The 21,642-nt window shown below is 44.3% G+C and overlaps 1 protein-coding gene across 2 annotated transcripts in view; it reads right to left on the bottom strand.

Annotated features, from left to right (window-relative positions):
• Positions 1–21,642, bottom strand: part of GRB2 (growth factor receptor bound protein 2) — a 313,545-nt gene that overhangs the window by 26,474 nt on the left and 265,429 nt on the right. For both annotated transcript variants that reach the window (XM_086930763.1, XM_086930764.1), the window contains exon 5: positions 18,861–19,029. In XM_086930763.1, the coding sequence (XP_086786889.1) occupies positions 18,861–19,029 (169 nt within the window). The remainder of the gene's footprint in view (positions 1–18,860; positions 19,030–21,642) is intronic.

Here is a 21,642-nt window from a genome sequence, read left to right as displayed (position 1 = left end):
GCGTTCAAAACCATCTTGGGACAGGTTTTCGCGGGGTGGTGACTATTAACTAAGGATTACCGACAGTACACTTCAGCGCATGAGGCATAACATCGAGGGCAGCGGAGAAAAATACAGACTAACACCTCAAGTGGAATGTTACCACCCTTCCAGTTCAAGGCCTTCATTTTCGTCCACTGATTTATAAGGCTATGCCTCAAGTGCATAACTGCAGCACACAGGTTTCGACAAAAACAGACCCAGTTCTGGAAATCTTACACTGTTGAATATTGACTTAACCTACTAGCATAATCAGCACTCAAAGGTACCCGTGCACTGATTCTATACCAAACCACCCAGGGCAAAGCAACACAACTGGTCAAAGCGGCCGCGTACAGAGCTTTGTGGGGTCCTCGTTTTGGGACAGAGGGCTCGCTCTTATGGATGACCCTTGCTGTACTGCTGACGCCATTCTTTTTGCCAAGAGTGATATACAAACATGCAGAAACGTGTACCTCAAGGGCCCACATGCTTTGAAATTAGTCCGGCATTGAACTAGCTGCATGCATGGGTAGTACCAAAAACACAGCTGTGTTCAGAAGCGGCACTCGAGAACCACACCAGGGCGGAGGAGGAACGGCGAGGGCAGGCCCAGCGCATCTCTGTCGCTGAAACGGATGCAATGGCAGCATAGGGGGCATTTCCTAGTATTGTAGTGCAAGCGAACAGAGGCGAGATTGTCCTGCGTGTTTGTTGGAGTTTGATCATGTCCCGCTCCAACATCACGCAGCACGATCTCTTTTTCCTCCACTGGCTTCTAGGAAACACCCCGGGCCTGCAGGAGAGCGAGACAGAGTTTACTTACTCACTCAGCTCGACAGGACTGAGAGCCCAGAAAAACAAGCCTCTGCCTCGCATTTGGAGGATCAGTCGCTTCTCCGGCCCTGCAAAACAGCCTGAACTTTACAGCCGAAAAGAAGTACTTTTGGTTTGCAAGTCAAATGAGACAGGTCCTCGCAGCTTCTGGCGGGTTCCCATGAAATAGGAGAAGGTGAAGACATCTAGTCAATGCGATTGCGATGTGATTGTGTGCCATTTTTCTAAACTTCATATAAATGATCTTTCTCTTACCTCGGCCTCCGGACCCATTACCGGATGAAGGGGAGACGACGGTGCACTGCTCGCGATATCAAACACCGACAGAGGAGGAGAAACTTATTCTAGCAGCGCACGCACTCCAGGCCTTGTCGAGACACTGTCTCCACAGACGTGGTGCAGGCGCGCAAACGCCGTGACGTGTCAGAGGAACAAAGCGCGCGGGGGCTGTCCCAGGGCCGTCATTGGTCATTAGTAGCACTAAAGATTGACGGCCCTGGGACCCATAAACTGTACGCCGCCGCGCATCGCACCATCATTCATCACATCACCGCTATAGGTGGTGTGTGCGTGGCGACGTGCACTGCACTGACTGCAGTATTTTAATTTGCATTATAAGCAGATGCGCACCGTGCGCTTGCACTATAATAAAGTTTAAAGTAGACTCGTACTCCAACACCACATAAAGCAGCAGAGCAGAGGTGAGGCAGGCTGATTGGTGTCACCCCATGATGGGGTGACACCCGGTGCGGTCCGCACCCACCGCACCCCCCTAGTGACGCCGCTGGCTGTCTGAGGCCCTTCTGGGCCGTTTTGGGAGACCAGCGCAGCAATCAAGCAGGGAAGTGGTAAGTGGCAAGTCGCAGGGAGTATGAACGGCCTGAGAAGACCAGGTGCGGCCGGTGACTGCTGTGTGCCCCACCTCCTGGCTCGACCCCCTCCCCAAAACTTGCTTTTTAGCTGCACTTTAGCTGTTGAAAAGGTAAACAAAAACTAACTCCGTGTCTCTGGGACAAAATATTGCAACTTTGCCTTTCCCCAAAAGCTTAATTCTAACAAAAATAACTAAGGATCCTTGCACCACAACCATCCTCCAGCAAACTCAGCTTGGCAGGTAGACTTACAAACGTCAAGAGCTTAGCGCCCTGGCTCAGACTTAGTGATCAACTGACCGATACCGTGCATGGTAAGCCCCACAGCCTGGACATAGTGTGGGTCCTAATAAACCTGGTAAAATCCAGAACTGCAGTCTGGGAAAACAAGAGGAAGGGATAAAAAAGACAAACATCCGCAAGCACCAGCAAAAAACACAAAAGATTAGGACAAAGATGAGGACAATGGAGGAGCCCTGATTGATATCATACCCCAAACGTATAACTCTTCTGGCATGCCCTTGGCAGACCCGGGCATGCCAACTATAGAGGGCATGGAAGCAACAGAAACAACAGAAGTACGTCACAAGTGCGGACCTACAACACATGCTTCACAATCTGCGGTAGGCACCTTGGAAACTTCACAAATTATTCCTAAAGAGGCCGCCTCACAAGCCAAGTGTGTTGGAAGTAAGAAGGTAACGGCAACCCGTACGGCTCTCAATAGGCACAACTCCTGCCCTAACAGCAGCAAACGGGCACTGATAACGGATTTTTTAAAGGTTGCTATAAAAACAACAGAGTAAAACCGGAATCGCCATGTAATGAAAGCTACTAACTCCATTATTCAAACCAACAATGATAAAGCCTCACAAAAAGAGACCGATACACTCCTCCTATGGGACAGAAGTTCCACTAATAGTGAGGTCGAAAGAAAGGAAAAGAAAGATTCCTGGCACATAGGTTTGGATCGCACGAGCGATAAAAACAAGAAATCCAACTCCCCCAGTTATCAACTCCTAAAGCTCCCTGTCTTTTGGCCATCCATCAAAGAAAAAATTTCCAGGCAACCGAGGCATTAATCCACAACCATCCATCTTACCAAGATTTGCCCCGCCAGCCCCAACAATTACAATCTCCACCAGGATACAGCAGTAGCAAAGGTCAAAGCGTCCAAGATGATTATATTGAAAGTAACCCAGTATTTCAGTATAACACAACCACTTTGAGTCCATTGGGCATGCTCGATCCATCGCCTATAAGTCAGGAGATAGCAAACCCGAACAAAGACAACTAAGTCGACCTTGATTCACTTTTCTACATGACAGAAATAGCAGAGCACTTTCGTCAGGATCTCTGCCAGGTCAATTCAAATGACGCACCGACACGCCAACTAAACCTTCCAGGATTTGCCTTCCTGACACCACCAAACCAACTACTCAACCAAAATAAGGTATCAGCTAGCAGGTCTTTAGGAAGTTTGAGTAAGCCACCTTTATGGCAATCGCCCTATCAGGAACATGGTGCCAGCTCACTTTCAGCAGAACAAAGTTGTACATCAACATCTTCAGTCTGGCCCCATTTGATAAGCACATTGGACACAATAGGCAAAGCGATGACCCTCCACGCAGACAAACTGGACACACAAGTAGACCTCTTAAATATTCTTGCAATTCATGTCCAGGAGGTCGAACAAAAGCTCCACAGCTTCAATGAGATGATTCTGAAGGTGCAGCATGATCAGGAAACATCCTTTCAGATGTGCCACTGTCACTGCACCCAAATAATTGATAAATTAGCCTCCGTTCCAACCCTATTAACTGAACTATTGAGTTCAACCAGGGAAGTTCTAATCAAGCCCGCAAAATCAATAGAGAAGGAAAAAGTAACATCAAAATTTGCCTTAAAGGAGCCAGTTCTGGAATGCCATAACCCTCTGTGGGGCAAAAAAGTAGCGAAATAGAGCCTATATCTGCATCAATTAAACTCACTACACTAACAACTTCAACACTTAAACCATCAAGTATTCTCAATAACTTAGGCGCCCTGGATTCCACATCTCAAGATCAACATAATCAGTCTTCTGCAAGTCAACTAAAGACACCTAAGCTTCTATCAAAACTGAAGCAAAAACGACTGAGAAAGTCCAGAAAGCGCAAACAAATAAGCAAGGCTCAAGATTCATCCTTGGCATAATCAGATCAAAACGGAATTTATTAAGAAGGCAACGTAACCCAGTACGGAAGCAGTAACTTCTAAGGGGAAATCAACCACAATCCTTAAAACGTCTATCATGCCTAGTACCTCAAATCACAATATAAGTGAAAGACCCCGCCAGAAAAAATGTACAGCCTATTCAAACCCGTAGTTAGGAAGGAAAAATATATTTTAAAAACTCAGGCTATACAATGAACAGCAAGGAGTTCCAAGATGGCAATAAAGTGAACAAACCAGGGTGCGGTCACTCTGGCCAAGGAAATTGGCACAGATGTAAGTCGAGACCCGGAAATAAATAGGGGAGGTGAAATCCAATCACAAAAAAACTCTGCGGAATCCCAAGAGTTACCCTAGATCTTTCGACAGCCCATGGCAGTGAAAAAAGAAACGGAAGGAACTTTAGAGAACGAGTCGCAGTACGATCCCCTAGTTTATAACAAATTGGTTTTCAATCCACAATATGTCTCAAGGGGCACGCATGGCATTCCTAATAGAAGTGTTTTACTTAAACTATTTAAAGCGCTTCCACTTCTAAGCCATATAAACATCGAAAGTATTGAGTTTAATCAAAACACGAGCCCCATCGGTCAAGAATCCACAATAGCCATATTCATCAACATTATGTTGTACAAACAATTTTGGCGGCAGAAAGACTCATTTGCATTAAAAGGAGGTCAGCCCCCGTGTCGCGGGATCGCACGCGGTACTGCGCCGGGCTAAGCCCGGGCAAAGGGCGGGCCGTCTGTGGCCATCCGGGGTCAGACGAGGCCGGGCTGGGCTAGCCCCTAGCCCCTTAAGACCTCGTGCTAGAGATTGGGACTATAGTCAAGATAAGTGACCTGTGTTTGCATTGTCTTTGTACTTTAATCTTTAGGCTGAGCTTTTGTCTTTTGGGGATTCTTTTTGAATTTCACATAGTGAAGGTTAGCTATGAGTAAAATCAGTCGTAAAGGGGGAATTGAGACACTTGATGCCTATCTCCAATGAGCAGAGATAGCTGTGGACAAGGAGATCGAACTTGTAGAAAGAAGGCTCTCAATCGACCCGCTTTGCTCACCTTTAATTATGGACCCTGATCCGGTCACCAGGAGTAGTAATAATCCACAGAGCCCAAGACAGGTCTATTTACCTCCCTAGAAAATGATGCTGCTTTGACTACTAACTTAACTAACTTAGCTTGTCCGCCTATAGTGAGCCCCACAGCTTCTCTTCCCATCACCCGTTCCAGACAGCTAACAGGTGCACCAGGTTCCAAGAGTCGGGACCCCCCCCCGGGGAAAAGGAAGGCAATTAGTGCCCCTAAAGACCCCAGACAAAGTGCTAAGCATGCTAAAAAAGGTAACTCCATACCTTGGTTGGGATTAGAACACGACCAAGAAGAAGGCCAACTGACCGTCCCTGCTGTTGTTGGTGGGAATAATCCTGCAATTTTCAATCTACACGGGAACAGCGGTGCCTTAGTTTCAGCACTTCTGACCCAATTGGAGGACAGGTTGAGAGCTTTACTCTCTCCTGTTATGGATAAGCTGGGCTCGATTGAACAGAGACTGGGGGCCCTTGAGGAGCTCTTTCTTAAAGAACGACCACCTCGGACCAACAGATCAACTCCTGATGATAGCCCAAATCATGTCGCAATATCACAAAGCTCCGGTCTAAGTAAAGCTCCAGCGGTCCTAGTAGGGCCATCTACTAATACTTTGGCCTTGGGTATATTAAATAAAACCGGAGTTATGCCCAAAGCCAGAGACCCAGTTGTGAGCCAGGGAAATTTGATTAACGTTCACACAGATGAACCACCTCTCCATCTCCCTCCTGAGGCATGCCCATACACCATTATTCTGGCTAATTTACCAAAAGTTTTAAATGGCAGGCCTGAGAATTGGGTGTCTCTTAAAAAGAAAGCCCTTCATTATCTGAACACCAAAACAGTTCTGGGACAAAACCTTTACAAAAATGTTAAGATGGTGAGAAGAGTGGCCTGGGTGGGGAAAACAAGGAAAAACTTGTCTGGGGGTTGCATTGTGATAAACATTTCATCTCCTGCTCTGGTGGAACATATCCTTAGACAGGCAGGCTCTTTTAGGTTACATAACTATTCCATTAACGTTCTCCCACTAGGCTTTTTTTATCCACCCAAAATTGCTTCAGGGCCGGCCATGTTAGAGGTTAATACACAGGTTCCCAATGTGTTTTGCATTCCAACACAAAATAGATATGAGTCCCTCTCTAACCTTGAGGAGAATTATTGACTGGATTACATGTCATCAGAAGACTCTAAAATGTCCAGCTGGCCTGTAGTGAACAGAGACCTCAGGTACCATCCCTCCAGTGAGGGCTCCTCGACCAGGAAGAACAATAGTTACTTACCTGTAATCTGTGGTTCTCCAGTATTGGTGTCTTTCATAGATTCACATGCCTGAATCATTCCCCGTCGTCGGAGTGGGAGTCTCACGGTACATAAAAAAGCAGTAATATGCCATAATTACATTGGAAAAAACGCTAATTCCCAACCAGGAAGTAAAGTAGCCCAAGCTACCATAGAAAAAACTTCCACCTTCGTGACTATCCTAGTCATTATGTATAGTCCAAAGTTCAGCCAATCAGGCGCCAGCACCCACCAGAACCTTCTCCCCAGAGGCTCAGGCTCTCAGATTTTCTCGCATGAGTGTAGGTAAAACCCTTATAGCCTTAAAAGCCTCTGAGGGGAGGTGGGCGGGTTGCATGTGAATCTATGAAAGACACCAATACTGGAGAACCACAGATTACAGGTAAGTAACTATTGTTCTTCTCCAGTATTAGGGGTGTCTTTCATAGATGCACATGCCTGAATCAGAGTAGCTAGCAGTACATATCCCTGCTGGACAGTCGCTAATGAAGCCAAGCTTGTCAGCCAGTTACGCATATAACAATGCAAAGTGAAAATACACATATCGTAAAAAGCATAACATAATACAATCATGGAAATATGTGTGAACAGAACATAAGAAGCGTCTGACAGCAGAAACAAGGAGGTGGGAAACAGAGGCTCACCTTAGTGAAACAGATTCCGTAGAACAGCTCGACCCACAGAAGTATCAGCCTCGCTGATCGATTCTAGACAGTAATGTCTGGTAAAGGTATGGCGACTAGCCCAAGTAGCCGCTTTGCAGATCTGCTGAAGAGGGACTCCAGCAAATAAGGCCGTAGATGAAGAGACCGCTCTTGTAGAGTGCGCTCTGGGCGCTGACAGTAAAGGTCTCCCAGCCTGTGCATGGCAAAAGGCAATGGCAGCAGAGATCCATCTTGAAATAGTCTGTTTTGAAACTGCCTGCCCCTTACGAATCGCACCGTAGGTATTGAACAACTGGTCAGAAGTGCGTAGAGTAGATGTTCTTTGTAGGTAGAATTTAAGACATCTTTTAATGTCAAGCGAGTGTAACGCTCTTTCCGCAGGTGTTTGCGCGTCTGGAAAGAACGACTTAAGAACAATAGGTTCGTTGAGATGGAAATCCGAAGGTACTTTCGGAATGTATTTTGGATTTGTGCGAAGTATCACAGAGTCACTTGTGAATTGCAGGAAAGGATGGTGCACAGTAAAAGCTTGGATATCACTAACCCTCCTGGAGGATGTTAAAGCCAAGAGCAGTGATACTTTCCACGAAAGGTACTTCAAGTCGGCCTTGTGGATGGGCTCGAATGGGTGATGCATGATTTGAGCTAGGACCACATTTAGATGCCACGAAGGAGGCGGACGGCGTACAGGAGGGAACATTCTAATGAGGCCTCTGAAGAATTGTTGGATAATCCTTGCTGAGTATAGAGAATTGGTCCTATCCTGTCGATATCTGGATATTGCAGCCAGAAACACCTTTAAGGTAGCATGAAACAGACCTGTTTGTGCTAACTGCAGGAAAAAAGGAAGAATTTCCTCAGGTTTTGCTGAAAAAGGGTGAACCCCTGCTGAACTGCACCAGATGCAGAAGCGCTTCCATTTCAGACTGTACGTCTTGATGGTAGCAGGCGCTCTAGCCTTGGCCAACACCTCTTTACAGTCCTCCGGGATGTTTAGGTGTGCGAACTCACAGTGTTCAGGAGCCAGGCCACTAATTTCAGAGATGCTGGGTCCGGATGGAAGACTTGTCCTTCCTGAATGCTCAGCAAGTTCGGGATTGGATGTAACTGCATTGGCTTGCACTCTGACAGTAGGAGGAGCTCTGTAAACCAATATTGGCGCGGCCATCTGGGCACAATCAGGATAAGTCAGCAAGGTTCCTTCTTCATCTTCCGCAGAACCTTGGGGACCAGTGGAATCGGTGGGAAAGCGTACGCAAACGTCAGAGACCAATTGATGGAGAACGCATTCCCCAGAGTGTTCTCGTGGGGATGCCAGCTTGCGAAGCTTTGGCATTTGCTGTTGGTCCTTGTCGCAAATAGATCTAGGTCTGGCCAACCCCACTGATGAAATATGTGTCCACTGTCTCCTGGTGAAGCTCCCATTCGTGGGTGGTGACCGTTGTTCTGCTGAGCGCGTCTGCGAGGACGTTTTCTGTCCCCGGAACATGCACTGCTTGCAGATTTACATTGTGGTGAAGAGCCCATGTCCATAAATCCTGCGCCTCTTGAGACAGGAGAAGAGATCGTGTTCCTCCCTGCTTGTTGACGTAGTGCATGCTTTTTGTGTTGTCTGTTCGTATCAACACATTGGCATCCTGAATGATGGCACAAAATGCTTTGAGTGCAAGAAAAATGGCTCTCAGTTCTAAACGGTTGATGTGCCACCGTTTTTGCTGCGCAGTCCATTTGCCGCTGAATGTGAGACCTTGTAGATGAGCCCCCCCAGCCCTCGAGGGACGCATCTGTAGTGATGGTTAGACTCGGTGCTTCTTGAAGGAACGCGCACACCTGCCTCAGATGACTCATCTGTGTCCACCAGAGAAGAAACTTCTTCATGAGTGGCGTGATTTGAATGAGGTCCTGGAAAGTGCCCGAAACCTGTTGCCACTGTAAGGTCAGTTCCTCCTGAAGCGGCCTCATACGGAGCCGGCAATTTGGAAGTAATGGAATACAAGCCGATGCCATCCCTAGAAAAGACTTGTACAGTCGGACTGAAGCTGACTTTCTTTGCATTAGATCTTGTGCTAGCCGACTTATTTTTATCTGTCTCTCTTTTGAGACAAAAGCTCTGAGTTTTTGAGTGTCTAGAGTCGCTCCTAAGAAGGCCCTTCTTTGAGACGATTGCATTTGGGATTTGCTGAAGTTGATTGCCAGGCCTAGAGACTGAAATAGGTGCAGACACTGTTGTAGGTGTTGATGAACGGTTTTGTGAGAACTGGCCTTTATAAGGCAGTCGTCTAGGTATGGGAAAATTTGTATTCCCTTCAGCCGGAGGTGCGCAGCCACTGGAGCTAAAACTTTTGTAAATACTCTTGGAGCTGACCGTAAACCAAAGGGAAGGACCTTGAATTGGTAGTCCCTGCCAGCCACCTGAAGCGAAGGAATTTCCTGTGGCGAGGAAGAATGGGGATGTGGAAATATGCATCCTGGAGATCTAAGGTGACCATGCAATCTCCTGCTGTTAGAAGATGTAATATTTCCTGAAGCGACAACATCCGGAATGTTAATTTCTTTAGATATTTGTTCAGAGCGCGAAGCTCGAGGATCGGGCGCCACTCCCCGTTCTTCTTCTTTATCAGGAAGAACCTGGAGTAAAACCCCATTCCTCTCATCTTCTGTGGAACGCTCTCGATCGCTCCTTTTTGTATCATCACCTTTATTTGGGAAAACAGCTCCTTCAGGTGAGCTGGAGGCGGTCCTTTTGGCGGAACATTTGGAGGGAATTTTTCGAATTCCAGGGCATGGCCCCTGGCCACAATATCCAGGATCCATTTGTCTGTTATTGACTGCCAGTTGGAATAAAATTTCGATATTCTTCCGCCAAGTTTTTTGTGAGGGTGGAGAATTGGTGGTGGCAGGTGAAAAAACTCATTGGTGCTTGTCTTTGCCGCTGTAGTTTGTCTTACCCCTGTTCTGGGTGTAGGTTGATCTTTTCTGCCCATAAGACTGGTAGCGCTGTGTCTGATAGCGCTGGTTATTTTGTCTGTATGTGGATTGCTGTTGGTATCCACCTCTATTGTAGGACGTCCCTCGTCGTCTTGCTCCTCAAAAGGACGGCTTGCGGAATTGCAGGGTGCCCAAGGATTTTGCTGTTTCAGTATCCTTTTTAATTGTTTGTAATGCTTTGGGACCAAATAAATATTCGCCATCGAATGGCATGTCTAAAACTCTGTTTTGGACTTCTTGCCTGAAAGAAGTTGAATGTAACCACCCCTGTCTGCGCAGGACAGCAGCTCCTGCTAACTGTCGAAATCCTGTAGATGAGACATCTATAGCTGAATCGATAATCTCTTCATAGATTCTTTGGCCTTCTTGAAGAATTTGAAGTGCTTTAGCTTTGGATTGCTCAGGGAGGAGATCGATAAATGGTGCGATGTCAGACCACATTTGGCGGTCGTACCGCCCCAAAATGGCCAATGCATTGGCAGCACAAACAGTTGTTGCAGCCATGGTGGAAACACGCTTTCCGGTTGAGTCTAGGCGTCTGCCATCCCTGTCCGGCGGTGCCGTAACTGCAGTGGATGGATTTCTGGCCCTCTTCTGGGCAGCCTGGACAATTACTGAGTCAAGTTTTGGATGTCCGATCAGACATGCAGGCGATTTTTCAGGAGCTTTATACTTTTTATCTATGCGTGGCAAGACCGGAGGAATGGAGGCCGGCGTTGACATTACCTTAATCCAGAGGTCTTCAATCTGTGGGGCGCGACCCCCAGGGGGGTCGTGGAGTCCTGGGAAGGGGGTCGCAAAATCTGTCCGAGCGTGGCTTGCCTTAACCAATAAGTTCACAGAGGGGTGAAAAACATCAAGCCTCATTAACACGCAGAAGGTCTTTTAAATACCTGTGAAATACTCTGGTGCGGTTGTGTGTGTCCCCGGGAAGCTGTCTCAGCCCGGGCTGACACACACGAGGCCTGGGGAGGGGGAGGGAGGCCGAAACCCTTTGAATTGGAGAATACATTTTAAATTTAGGATTCCTGAAATGAAAAATGAATGTTCTGTTTTTGTACAGCGTTAAAATGAGGGGAATACATTTTGAGAGTTTGCAGAAATCAAGGAAGGATATGCGTTGAGCTCTTTGAGTATACAAATGTATTCCCCTCATTTTCAAGCTGTAATTTAAAATGCATTATATATATCGAGTGTATGTTGATCCTTGTAATTTTTCATAAAGAAGGAAATTAATTACTTTTGAAAACACGTTTACCTATATACGTTGCGTTCATTGATGTTTAAAGAAACATTTCAAGTTTAGTTATGTGAATGAGATTTCTATGGTATTTTTAGATTAGTTTCATTTACCAGTGGTGCTAGAAGATTAAAATGAATATCTGATGTAAGGTGTTATTTGTAATACATTGACTCCACACCAAGCCAAGTCATTTCACAGCAGTGTGCAACTGCAAGCACCTTTTCTTTTGATGCACCTCTCAATGGGCTACAAAAAAATTCAGTGCCTTAAACAGAAAAGAGCAGCAGTTTGCTCAATAAACGCATGTACATTATTGTCGTTATAATCCAGTTTTCTCAATTCTGGATTACAATTAAATATAAATGGCAATCTTATCTATAAAATGTAGAATGTATTTGTTTCTGTCATAGTTGTGAAAACAAATGCAGCCCAATAACAGGTTATTTAGAACAACTGTACTAATGCGTATTCACAAGTATATTACTATAGTGCAGAGGCCAAAATTAGGTTTATGGTAAAACCTTCATGATAAAAACATTTCATACTGCTTCACTGATTGCTTGTAACATTTACTTTGCACAGGGAAACAACGCTCCTATAGTCAATACATCTCTTCAGTTTTCTTTTACCTACTTCAGAAATGTACCCCTTGCGTCCTGGTTTTGGTAAGATAAGCAGGGCTTTAAGTGGGCCAGTTCTCACCGGGGCCTCGAAACGGGTCTCTATCGGGCTCTGTTTTGTGCCCTGGCACAGGCGGTTCATTTTTTTCCAGACAGCAGGGAAAGCAGGCACACTGATGTGCGCAGCTCACTACTCACTATTGGAGAAGTTACGGCATGACGTCATGCCAGGTGAGCACATCGATGTGAGCTGCTCACACTACTCACTTCTCACTAGTGGAGAGGTTACAGCATGACATGTCAGGTGAGCACATGGATGTACACTGCTCACACTACTCACTTCTCACTAGTGGAGAAGTTACGGCATGACTTCATGCCAGGTGAGCGTTGTAGGGGAAGGGAAATCCTTTAAAGAGAGTCATGCTCTCTCTGGATTTCCCTTCCCTTCGAGACTCAGGAGCAGCAACATTGTTGTGGTGTCACCAGGGCTTTAAGTGGAAGCTTTTTCAATATTAAATACATCAAGCCAGAGTTGCTGCTTATTTATCTTATGCAACTAACAACCATTGACAAAGCCAATAGTCCTAACTTGTTGTAGGTATGATGTTACTTGTTGTATTATATATCTGGATGAAATGACAGAAACAGCAAAATACAAGTTGGGTGGCACACTATGCTGAGCAGAAATTTTTAGCTTGTGTTTTTAAGCCACACCCTTAATTACATTGGCCACAACCCTTTGCGAGACCCCCCCTTCAGTTTTTTCATCCCACTTAAAGCCCTGGAAAGTTTTATTAAAACCAGCACACATGATTAAAATACTATTGCATAAAACGTGTAAGCAGATTCTCTGACTCTCGCTCTTCCCCCATTGAACGCAATGAAGTGTGTAATTACTATTCTAACCCCACATGTTTTGATAGTAGGGTAGATTACTTCTACTTTTGGTGCAGGAGGTTGATAAACCATTTGCTATAGCTTGTAACTTGCATTACCATAAGGCAGAGGTCTTCAATCTGTGGGGTGCGACCCCCAGTGGGGTCGTGGAGTCCTGAAAAGGGGGTCGCAGATTACCCAGCTTCACTTGTCCCTGCAAAAAGACAGCCCTCCTACCCTGGGAAGGCTAATTTAGATCATTATCAGCTGCTTTGCCTGCCTGAATGAAAAAGGCAAATGTGCCTTATCAGGTAATCTGCAAGTGTTAAGGATGCTTGGGAGCAGTCTGGCTCTTTGTGATGACAAAGATTTGTTCGGCCCAGTGACGGTCATCCAGCGACATCGGTGAGACCAGAGCTGAGGTGCAGAGTGAAGACGGTGCTCTTTGCTGTGCTGACATCTAGCAAGTTCATATTGATTCCTTTCTAAATTTAGATGCGCACACTATCCATGAAGAAAATAGTGCTGCAATTCACAGGAAGAAGTTGATCACATAACTAACCTGTGTGGTGGTAATTTGGAACCATCTACGAGTTACAGATAGCAAAAGGTAACTAAAGTCTGTACCTCAGTTGTAAATTGTGGAAATCAATCTTGAAGATATTCCCCACCAAGACCCAATTGAAAGACTTGGTCCAGCTATTCCTTTACATTATTAGTTCAACAAAAGGCAGACTGAATTTAACAAAGATGTGTTCTTTAGTTAATTTTCCCTCTAGAAGTGCTATCCCTAGTTAGAGTATTTCATTGCCAATCCACTTTCATTGCCAATACCCTTCCAATACCAGTACCACATGTTTAATGAATGAAAAGAAGATTTGATTGTGCCAAAAATCTATTGACCGTTCTAACTGTATGTTGTAATCATGCTATTGATGTACTTTGCAAAAAAAGAGGACATTAGTAATTGTTTTTAACTGTATGTTTCTTTCTGAATTAGAACCTTGTCCTGATGAAGGTCTTATCATAAAACCGAAACACTGCGTAGACAACCTTTTAACAATGATTTTTAATGTTCTTCATGTGAATTGTCACATTTTTAACTGGTCCTAATGGCACACAAATTGTTTTGTAAAATTGATTTTTAAAGAAATTGTTTTATGATTGTATTATCTTTTGAATAAATTGTACAATTTTTCTATATATATTATTTGACATCGTTTCTTATCTGATTCTATCCATTTGTGTGATTTATTATTCATGTGGTTATGGTTTGTACACAAAGAGTGTGAATACCCCCTCTACTATTCAGTAGGAATTCCTTTTTCCACCTTTATGGCTAGATAGGGACTTCCCTTTATTTCTTCGGCGTAATGAAGGTAGCCATCGCCGGTTCAAGGAAGCCGGGCACCAGAGGCAGCAGAGGTCTAGGCGCTGTCCGGTGATGAAGTGTGTCGAAGATTATAGAAGTAGGGACCACAGGAGTATGCAGAGAGATGTTCAGCTTCTTTGCTCCCCTGCAGGCACATCTGTGAAGGTTGCGATGTCGTCAATAGGTGAGACTCTTGACGGAGAAGTGGAGGAGAAGGTCGGAGAATAGTCCCGGACCGTAGACCTCGTAGAAGAGGACCAAGTTGGAGATCTAGTGCGTCCTCTGTGATGAGACCTGTCTCGATGGCTGTGCCGACCCATGGATCTAGACCCATGTCTAGGCGGATATCTTGGCCTGGGGGAAAGTCTTGGCTTGGCAGGTGTTCTGGGCCATACCGGAGAGCGTGATATGTTGGGAGAACTTGGTCTGAGTGAAGGGCGTGGCCTCCGTGGAGGAGACTTAGTCGGCCTGACCAGAGTGCTTGTCCTCTGAGCAGACAGAGAGAACGTGCAGGAGTAATCAGAGCCCGGACTACTGCGACCGCCCGAATCAGCTCCCTGAGGACGGTGAGATGACACTGCCTGATCTGTCCGCAGATCTGGGGGACGCTTCTGGAGAGATCTCCACGATGTTCAACTGAGGAGATGAAGATCTGTCCCCTGACGATCTGGAGCCAGGAGACTCCACAATCACTGTGCCCTGTTCCCTCGACGGTGAAAGCTTCGACGTCGAAGACGTTTGTGTGACCAATGGCGTCGAACGAGGCCTTGATGTTCTCTACGTCAATCGTCACGCCTTGGCGATCTTGACTGCGATCTTCGGCGTTAAGACGTTGACCTCTACGTCGATCTTCCTCGACGTTGAGTAGAAGGCGAACCTCCATGGCGTCCTGTCGACGACAACCTTCGACGTCGTGTCGGCGACGACTTTCTTCGATGTCGTGTCAACGGTGAGTCCTCTGGACGTCGCCTAGGCGTCGACCTCCTCTATGTCGAATGGTGGGATCTCGACTACCCTCTCGACGGCGGCACTCCAGCCGCCGGCAATCTGGTAGCCGTCATAACTCTCGACGCTGACCCCCTCAAGGGCGGCGGAGAGTGTCTAGACGTCGACGGAAGCCTCGATGTCGACGGAGACTTGGACACATCAGCAGCCACAGACTTCGTGCCCGAAGTGTGGCGTCTCGACGTCAACTTACTTGGCTGCAACGGAGACTTTCGACGTCGCGATGGTGATCCATAAGAGCATCTGCGCCTTTTCGACGGCGACTTCAACCTTCTTCCTTCCTTCCTTTTTCTGGAGGCAGGAGATGCGGAACGTTGCCGTTTTTTAGCATGCTTGCTTGAAGAAGACGTTCTGGGGCCTCCATGGCCACCCACCTGATGACTTTTGTCTTTCTCCAAGAGGGCATTAAGTCTAATGCGTTCTCTGTCGCTAAGAGTCCGCCTAGAGAACTTCTGACAGTGATGGCACTGGTCAGGGTCGTGTGCAGATGGAAGGCACACGATGCACAATGAGTGTGGGTCAGCCAGGGCCATCTTCTTGTCACAAGAAGGACACTTCCGGCATAAAGCAGGCATTCTGACAAATAACAATTTCAGTCAAAAACTGAAGAGCTCAAGCTCCAGGATCCTCACAGAAGGAGACGGAAAAAAGAATGTGGTGCACCATGGGATCAGGGGGTTGCCTTCCGGTCTTAAAGGCACGGTACCCCTACTCTAATGCCTTGAAGGCAAAGTGTCAGTTTTCTTTGTTTCTTTATACTCTACTGCAGCCTACTGGCAAATGCCTGCAATTACAGGTTTTTCCTATGACAATAAAGCATTGTTGTATGCAAATGTGTACCGCTCTCTCTCTCTTCCTTAGGGGTTGGGAGAGTACTACTGTGTGTATGCTAATTCATGTATTTTTGCCGCAGATTTGCCAGTTGGGAAATGTTTTAGGCTGTAAATATATGTTTTCACATATATCTACATATATATTTATTTTTATTTTCTATATGCTCCGGGGTCCCGCACATAGGCGGGGATTATACTTAGATTATGACTATTGATGAGTATCCCCTGGATGAGAACTGGAATGGTCATTCTAAGCACTTTATTTGATAATGGCGTAAGCAGTATGAAAAAGGACAAGCATCCAGAAGGAGACCCTGCGTAGGGGCTCATGGAACAAAGCCTTAAAGTCGATTTTTTTTACTGTGTTTATGTTCAGACTTGAATTGCTGTGGATTGGAAGTAAATCTTCAACATTTTGACAATGAATATCTTGACTGTTATCGCTCCGGCATCGAAGACTGCTTCACCGGTAATGCTTTAAACATCGGCAACTCCACCACTGGTAAAGTTTCTGCGACACCATACATGCCATTAAACTGTCCTTAGACGGCAAACATGTCAATGTAAAGGCTTGTCTTGACACCGGCTGGTGCTCCTGTGACCATCGAGTGTGTATAGAATGGTGGGGATGGCTCTGGGTCTCCTCACCCATCACAGGCCGCAAAGGGCTTTCAAGTTGGGAAGACACTATCTCCATGTCGGATATGGAGCAGAAGCCTAGGCAATAATTTATACTCAAACAAGCAAAATCAAGCAGAACCTCACAAGACCAAAAAGATGTGGTGGTGTTTCAAAAAAACTTTATTATTGATCACACATCAGTAGATAGAACAAGCACACTGTTTAAGCAAAGTTTGGCCAGGAGTATCTGTGGAAATATATTAGTTTAGAGGGAGTATTCCCTGACTTGACCTTTTTTCCTTGAGCATTGGTGATTATGTGTGACTTTTTTTCTCCATGAAACTTCACAGATTGTTCTTCTGGAAGAAGGAAAGGATCTAGTAGGGGGCTGCACCTCTCAGTCCAGCTTTCTTTTTTTCTTTCCTCCTCTTCAGCCCTTAAGTATTTCAAGTATTCCCTAAGGCAGATCGCCTCGCTCTGGAATGATGTTCTCGTCAGTTTCTGACAGACTTCACAGCTTGAACCAGAGTGGGTCGATGGTACACAGACCACACAAAGAGGGAAAGTCTGATTGCAGCCTTCTCCCTCCCACAGGAGGGGCACTACACCATAGTGAAGGCATTGAGAGTGAAACTATCTAACAAATGTGGGAAAAGGGTTGATGAAGGAGAAGATACTTTAAATTGTCCAATTAAAATAAAAATATTAGCGGAGGGTTAAAACCTCAACAAAAAGGTAGGAAATCCCCCATATGCATTAAAGGATCCAGTCAGCACAAACTAGAAAACACGACTGAAGCTGTGCGGCAAAATGCTAGTACAGTACACGCTAGAAGAAAGAAGCTGCTGGCTGCTTAAAGGAGGAGCAGACATTTTTAACCTAATACACTCTTAGCTTAGCAAGCACCCTTTCATTAATTTTTCCAGTAATACACAAGTTTAAAGCCTATCTATGCTAAGAGGTTTAATTTAAAACATTTCAGACAGGTGTTCCAATGCAGGTTTTTAATTCTGTTTAAATTAGGTATTGCAGAGAAGAAATGTCAATAAATGCTAACCTGCTCTATACTAAGTAGGTGGCACACAGCTGGAATTTTGGAAATGTCGACCGCCAATTAAAGTTGTATTAGTTAAATAATGAGAATTGTTCCAAGCTTCCTGCATGCTGATGGGAATATTCTACATTTATGACTGCAGTGAGAATTCCTATGATGCAGAATCATGGGTTACCAATTGGCTTTCAAAAAGAAAAGTGTGTTGTATTATGTTCTTCTAAAAAGTGCGCCAGGACGATGCGTGTGGGGGGGACAATTCAGCGCTTATGGTTATAATAATTAAAATTATAACCTGGAGGTGAATTGTTTTTCCAACTCATGTACAATGCCTATCTCTGTCTCTGAAACTTGTTCCTCCAAGTCATTCATTATATGTAGACTATTTCATGGTCACAGCTTCTGCTGTTAATGTAGTTCCTGCAATAGAAATGGCTACATATGGAAAGAGCATTTCCAGCATGTCATCGGCAAACAGTAAGGTACCTTTTAAGAAATCGTTAGGTTTGAATCTCTGGGCACAATTCAGATACTCCACCAGGAATTGTGTCTTAATACTGATATCCTTGGCCATTTGTCTGGATCCCTCTACTTCTTCCTTTATGTTGGCTATAACAACACTATTAGTTAATGTGATTAAGTGGAACCCAAAATCTGAGGATACCTTGTAAGCAGTGCAACTGAGTTGGTAATGCAGTCAGTATATTCTACCTTTGTGGTGTCCTCCTCTTGAGGATCACCATATTTTTTATATATGGCCTTGGTTTGCTCAAAGGAGCGAAAGAAGCTGTCAGACGTCAGTGGTGGTTATGTATTCATTAGAAAATCAATCCCGCTTTCTGAAACTTCATTTCAACACAGATTTGTCAGAAAGACGTACAGATGACCACTCTTAGATCAGCCGATCATCAGGTGTTAAAGCACAAAGCATGCAAAAACTCTCCATGTTGAAATGTAATTAAATATTTTACATAAACTATCAATCAGTTATTTCATTTTAATAAAATACTTTTTTAATGAAAAGTTAATTTATTATTGTTTGCCAGTGACTAGATACTGTCCACTTGCACACACATCAATCCCTGAGGGGGCATTCACTACTCTATTACATGTTTCAAGCTGTGCCCAGCAAAACAGAGCACTTCCCACATTCAACCTATCTATGATCTTACCTCTGCACAACATTACATCATCTGCATGCAATAGACATCTATCAGCAGTGCAGTCCCTTAGCTGCCGCTTGATAAAGTATTTACCTGTGGCACTTGCTCAATGTCCCGAAGGAAGATCTGTTGGTTCCTGGAGACAGATGTGGACCTGTGGTAATCAACCAGCTCATTCAGAGAATTGAACTTCACTACCCAAAGGAAATACTTCCCAGCACCATCTCTCAGCACTTTAAAGTGCTGGACATCATTTCCAAATCTACAAGAAAAACAAATTGTTTTTATCGTATTTGACATTTTTTTCCCCAAGTTGTCATGCCAACCCCCTATGAGTTCTTAACATTCTTGCTAAAAAAAGAATTCACAGGCTTTCATGAATGATAGTCTAGTAAATGTTTAAGGTTCAGTGGTACATGAACTCAAGTACTATGGTCCATAAATAGAGGAAAAAGTCTATGGGTGTTGTCATTTCAAGTATTTACACTGGCCTTGATCAACTGAAACGATTGGACACTAAAGTTAGGAGAATTTGTTACATGTGAAGACCTTTTGTTTTGGGATAGACTGCAGTCTTGAACACCGGTAGGGTATTAGCAGTGGCCTGTGCTATAGTAGTACATTTTTAAGGTTCAGCACTCTACAATCTCAAGGATTATGATCCATAAATAGGGGGAAACAGGTATGGCATCATTACTTTCTAGCATTTACACCAACATGATTCAAGGGGTAGGCACTGGAAGGCTCTGCCACCAAAGCAAGAAAAATGTGTTACATGTATAGAACTTATATTTCTGGACAAAGATATTGGAAATGCCAGAACTATTAATGGCATATCAGCAGTGGCCAAAATAAAGCAACAACTTGCTTTCTAACCAGTGTTGAGCCTTCATGGCAAGTTGTCAGATGGTATTATTGTGCAAAACAAAGTGGGCTGTTAAGTTCTAAGTTCTCTTGCAATTTCAGTTGCGACTTGGGAGGAAACAGCAGGCAGATACGAGGGATGGAAATTATAACTGCATCAACCAGGAAAATTAAGTCTGTCCGAATCATCAGTAGGATCCTAGAGCTCAGCAATGTTAGTACGATGCAATTATCTAAACATGTTCACTCTAAAGTGACTACTAGTTTTCAAGAACTCTGAATGGGAAGAGTGGTGTAGTACTATATTGTGTAGTCAATACAGAGGGGAGTGGCTGGTTCCAGAAGAACCAGAAGCAATATTTTAGTATTTGCGATATGGAAGTACTTCTCTACCTTTCATCATCATAACTTTATTCAGAAAAATCAATCAATAAAAGTACGTAGAGAAAATATCATACATAAGATTGAAAACTTCGATCAATAGATGCAAAATTTACCTAAAATAGAGAATACATCTTGTATAAAATTAAAACTCATTCAATTAGTAGTTAGTACTTCATTAATAAAAATCATCTTGTTTTCCTAAATTTTAAAAATTATAATCAGTCGAAAATTATCTTTCAATCAGTTTCATAGACTAGGTTATCTAAAAATGCAAGCGATTTCTTTCTTTTTATAGCCAGGCTTATATATCAAGCAACAGCTTGGCATACTAATTCATTATTGAGGGTATAAATAAAATTCATGGCATCTTTATAAAAGAAAAGTTTCTTTGCCTTAAAGATAGGCCGTAGAAATGTTCTCCTGATAGCTCGACAAAACTTGCAGAACAGCATAAAGTGCATTGTAGACTGGGTAGTTTTCCCATCACATGGGCATCTGTAAATTATTTTGTGCCATCTTTCAGGATTTGGAAAATCTATCAGTTCATGGACAGTGCCCAAATGTAACGTTGTCAGCTAAAATCTTTCCGGGGTATTTGTAACTTTAACTAGATATTCAGGTAGACCAAACAGCGTTATACTAGCCATGTATCTTGATACGCTTGTTTTTTCTCTTCTTTGCTAGCTCTTTCTTGGCTTTGTTTCTCCATGTAAATCTTTTTCATTTCCTTTTCACCGTATTGCAAAATACCTGAGGGACTTATCACTGATAGGTCTTTATCGATTTCCTTCAGCAGCTTATCCACATATGCTAGCCATGGGATTTTATTGAAATGTTTCAGTGCTAAGCAATCCTTAATTATGTCCCTAGTGAAGTTTGGTCCCTCCTTGCACCAGATGTTATGCCAAGAGCATAAAGCTCTTGCTTGTATTAGGTCGACAACATACAATGCATCCCAGTTATTTATGTAGGAGATATACGGAGGTAGACTTTGGTGCAGCCAGCATACGGCAGAAAAAATCATTTTTACAGGATTGTAATAAATTTGCACTGGCGTTACCCTATACTACAGAGCCATAGGTTGCTACTGATAGGCATTTACTGTCATATAGTTTGTGCTTATCACGAATAGGTCTGCTGCGTATCTTGCTACAAAATCTGAAAATGGCCTCCATAGGTCTGATAAGTTTAAGTTTTAACTGGTCTAGATGGGGGCCCCAATGACTATTAAAGGAGAATAAAATGCCTAACTAGGAGAAACTTTGGACTTCTGTCAGCTTATGTTCCCTCACAGCGAGTCTTTTTCTCAGCCTTACCCTGTCCACAGACCATCACAAAAGTTTTAGTAAGATTGAATTTTAGGTCTTTTTGCTCCATGTATTTGAAGAAAGCTTCGACCAGCTTTTGTAGTCCGTTTGCAGTTCTAGATATTAACACTGCGCCGTCTGCATAAAGGAGCAGCGGGGTTGGTCGAGAGCCTATTTTCGGGGCATCAGTGTTCAATTCTTGGAGGGTTTTGTCAATCCCAATAATGTATAAAGAGATGAGGAGGGGTGCAATAGCACAGCCCTGCTTTATTACCCTGGACGGATTAAAACTTGGGGTGCACTCTCCTTCCCTCCGATAC

Source organism: Lissotriton vulgaris, chromosome 7 (genome assembly GCF_964263255.1).
Source record: "Lissotriton vulgaris chromosome 7, aLisVul1.2, whole genome shotgun sequence".
Classification (NCBI taxonomy): domain Eukaryota; kingdom Metazoa; phylum Chordata; class Amphibia; order Caudata; family Salamandridae; genus Lissotriton; species Lissotriton vulgaris.
This window is presented reverse-complemented; position numbering and strand designations above follow the sequence as displayed.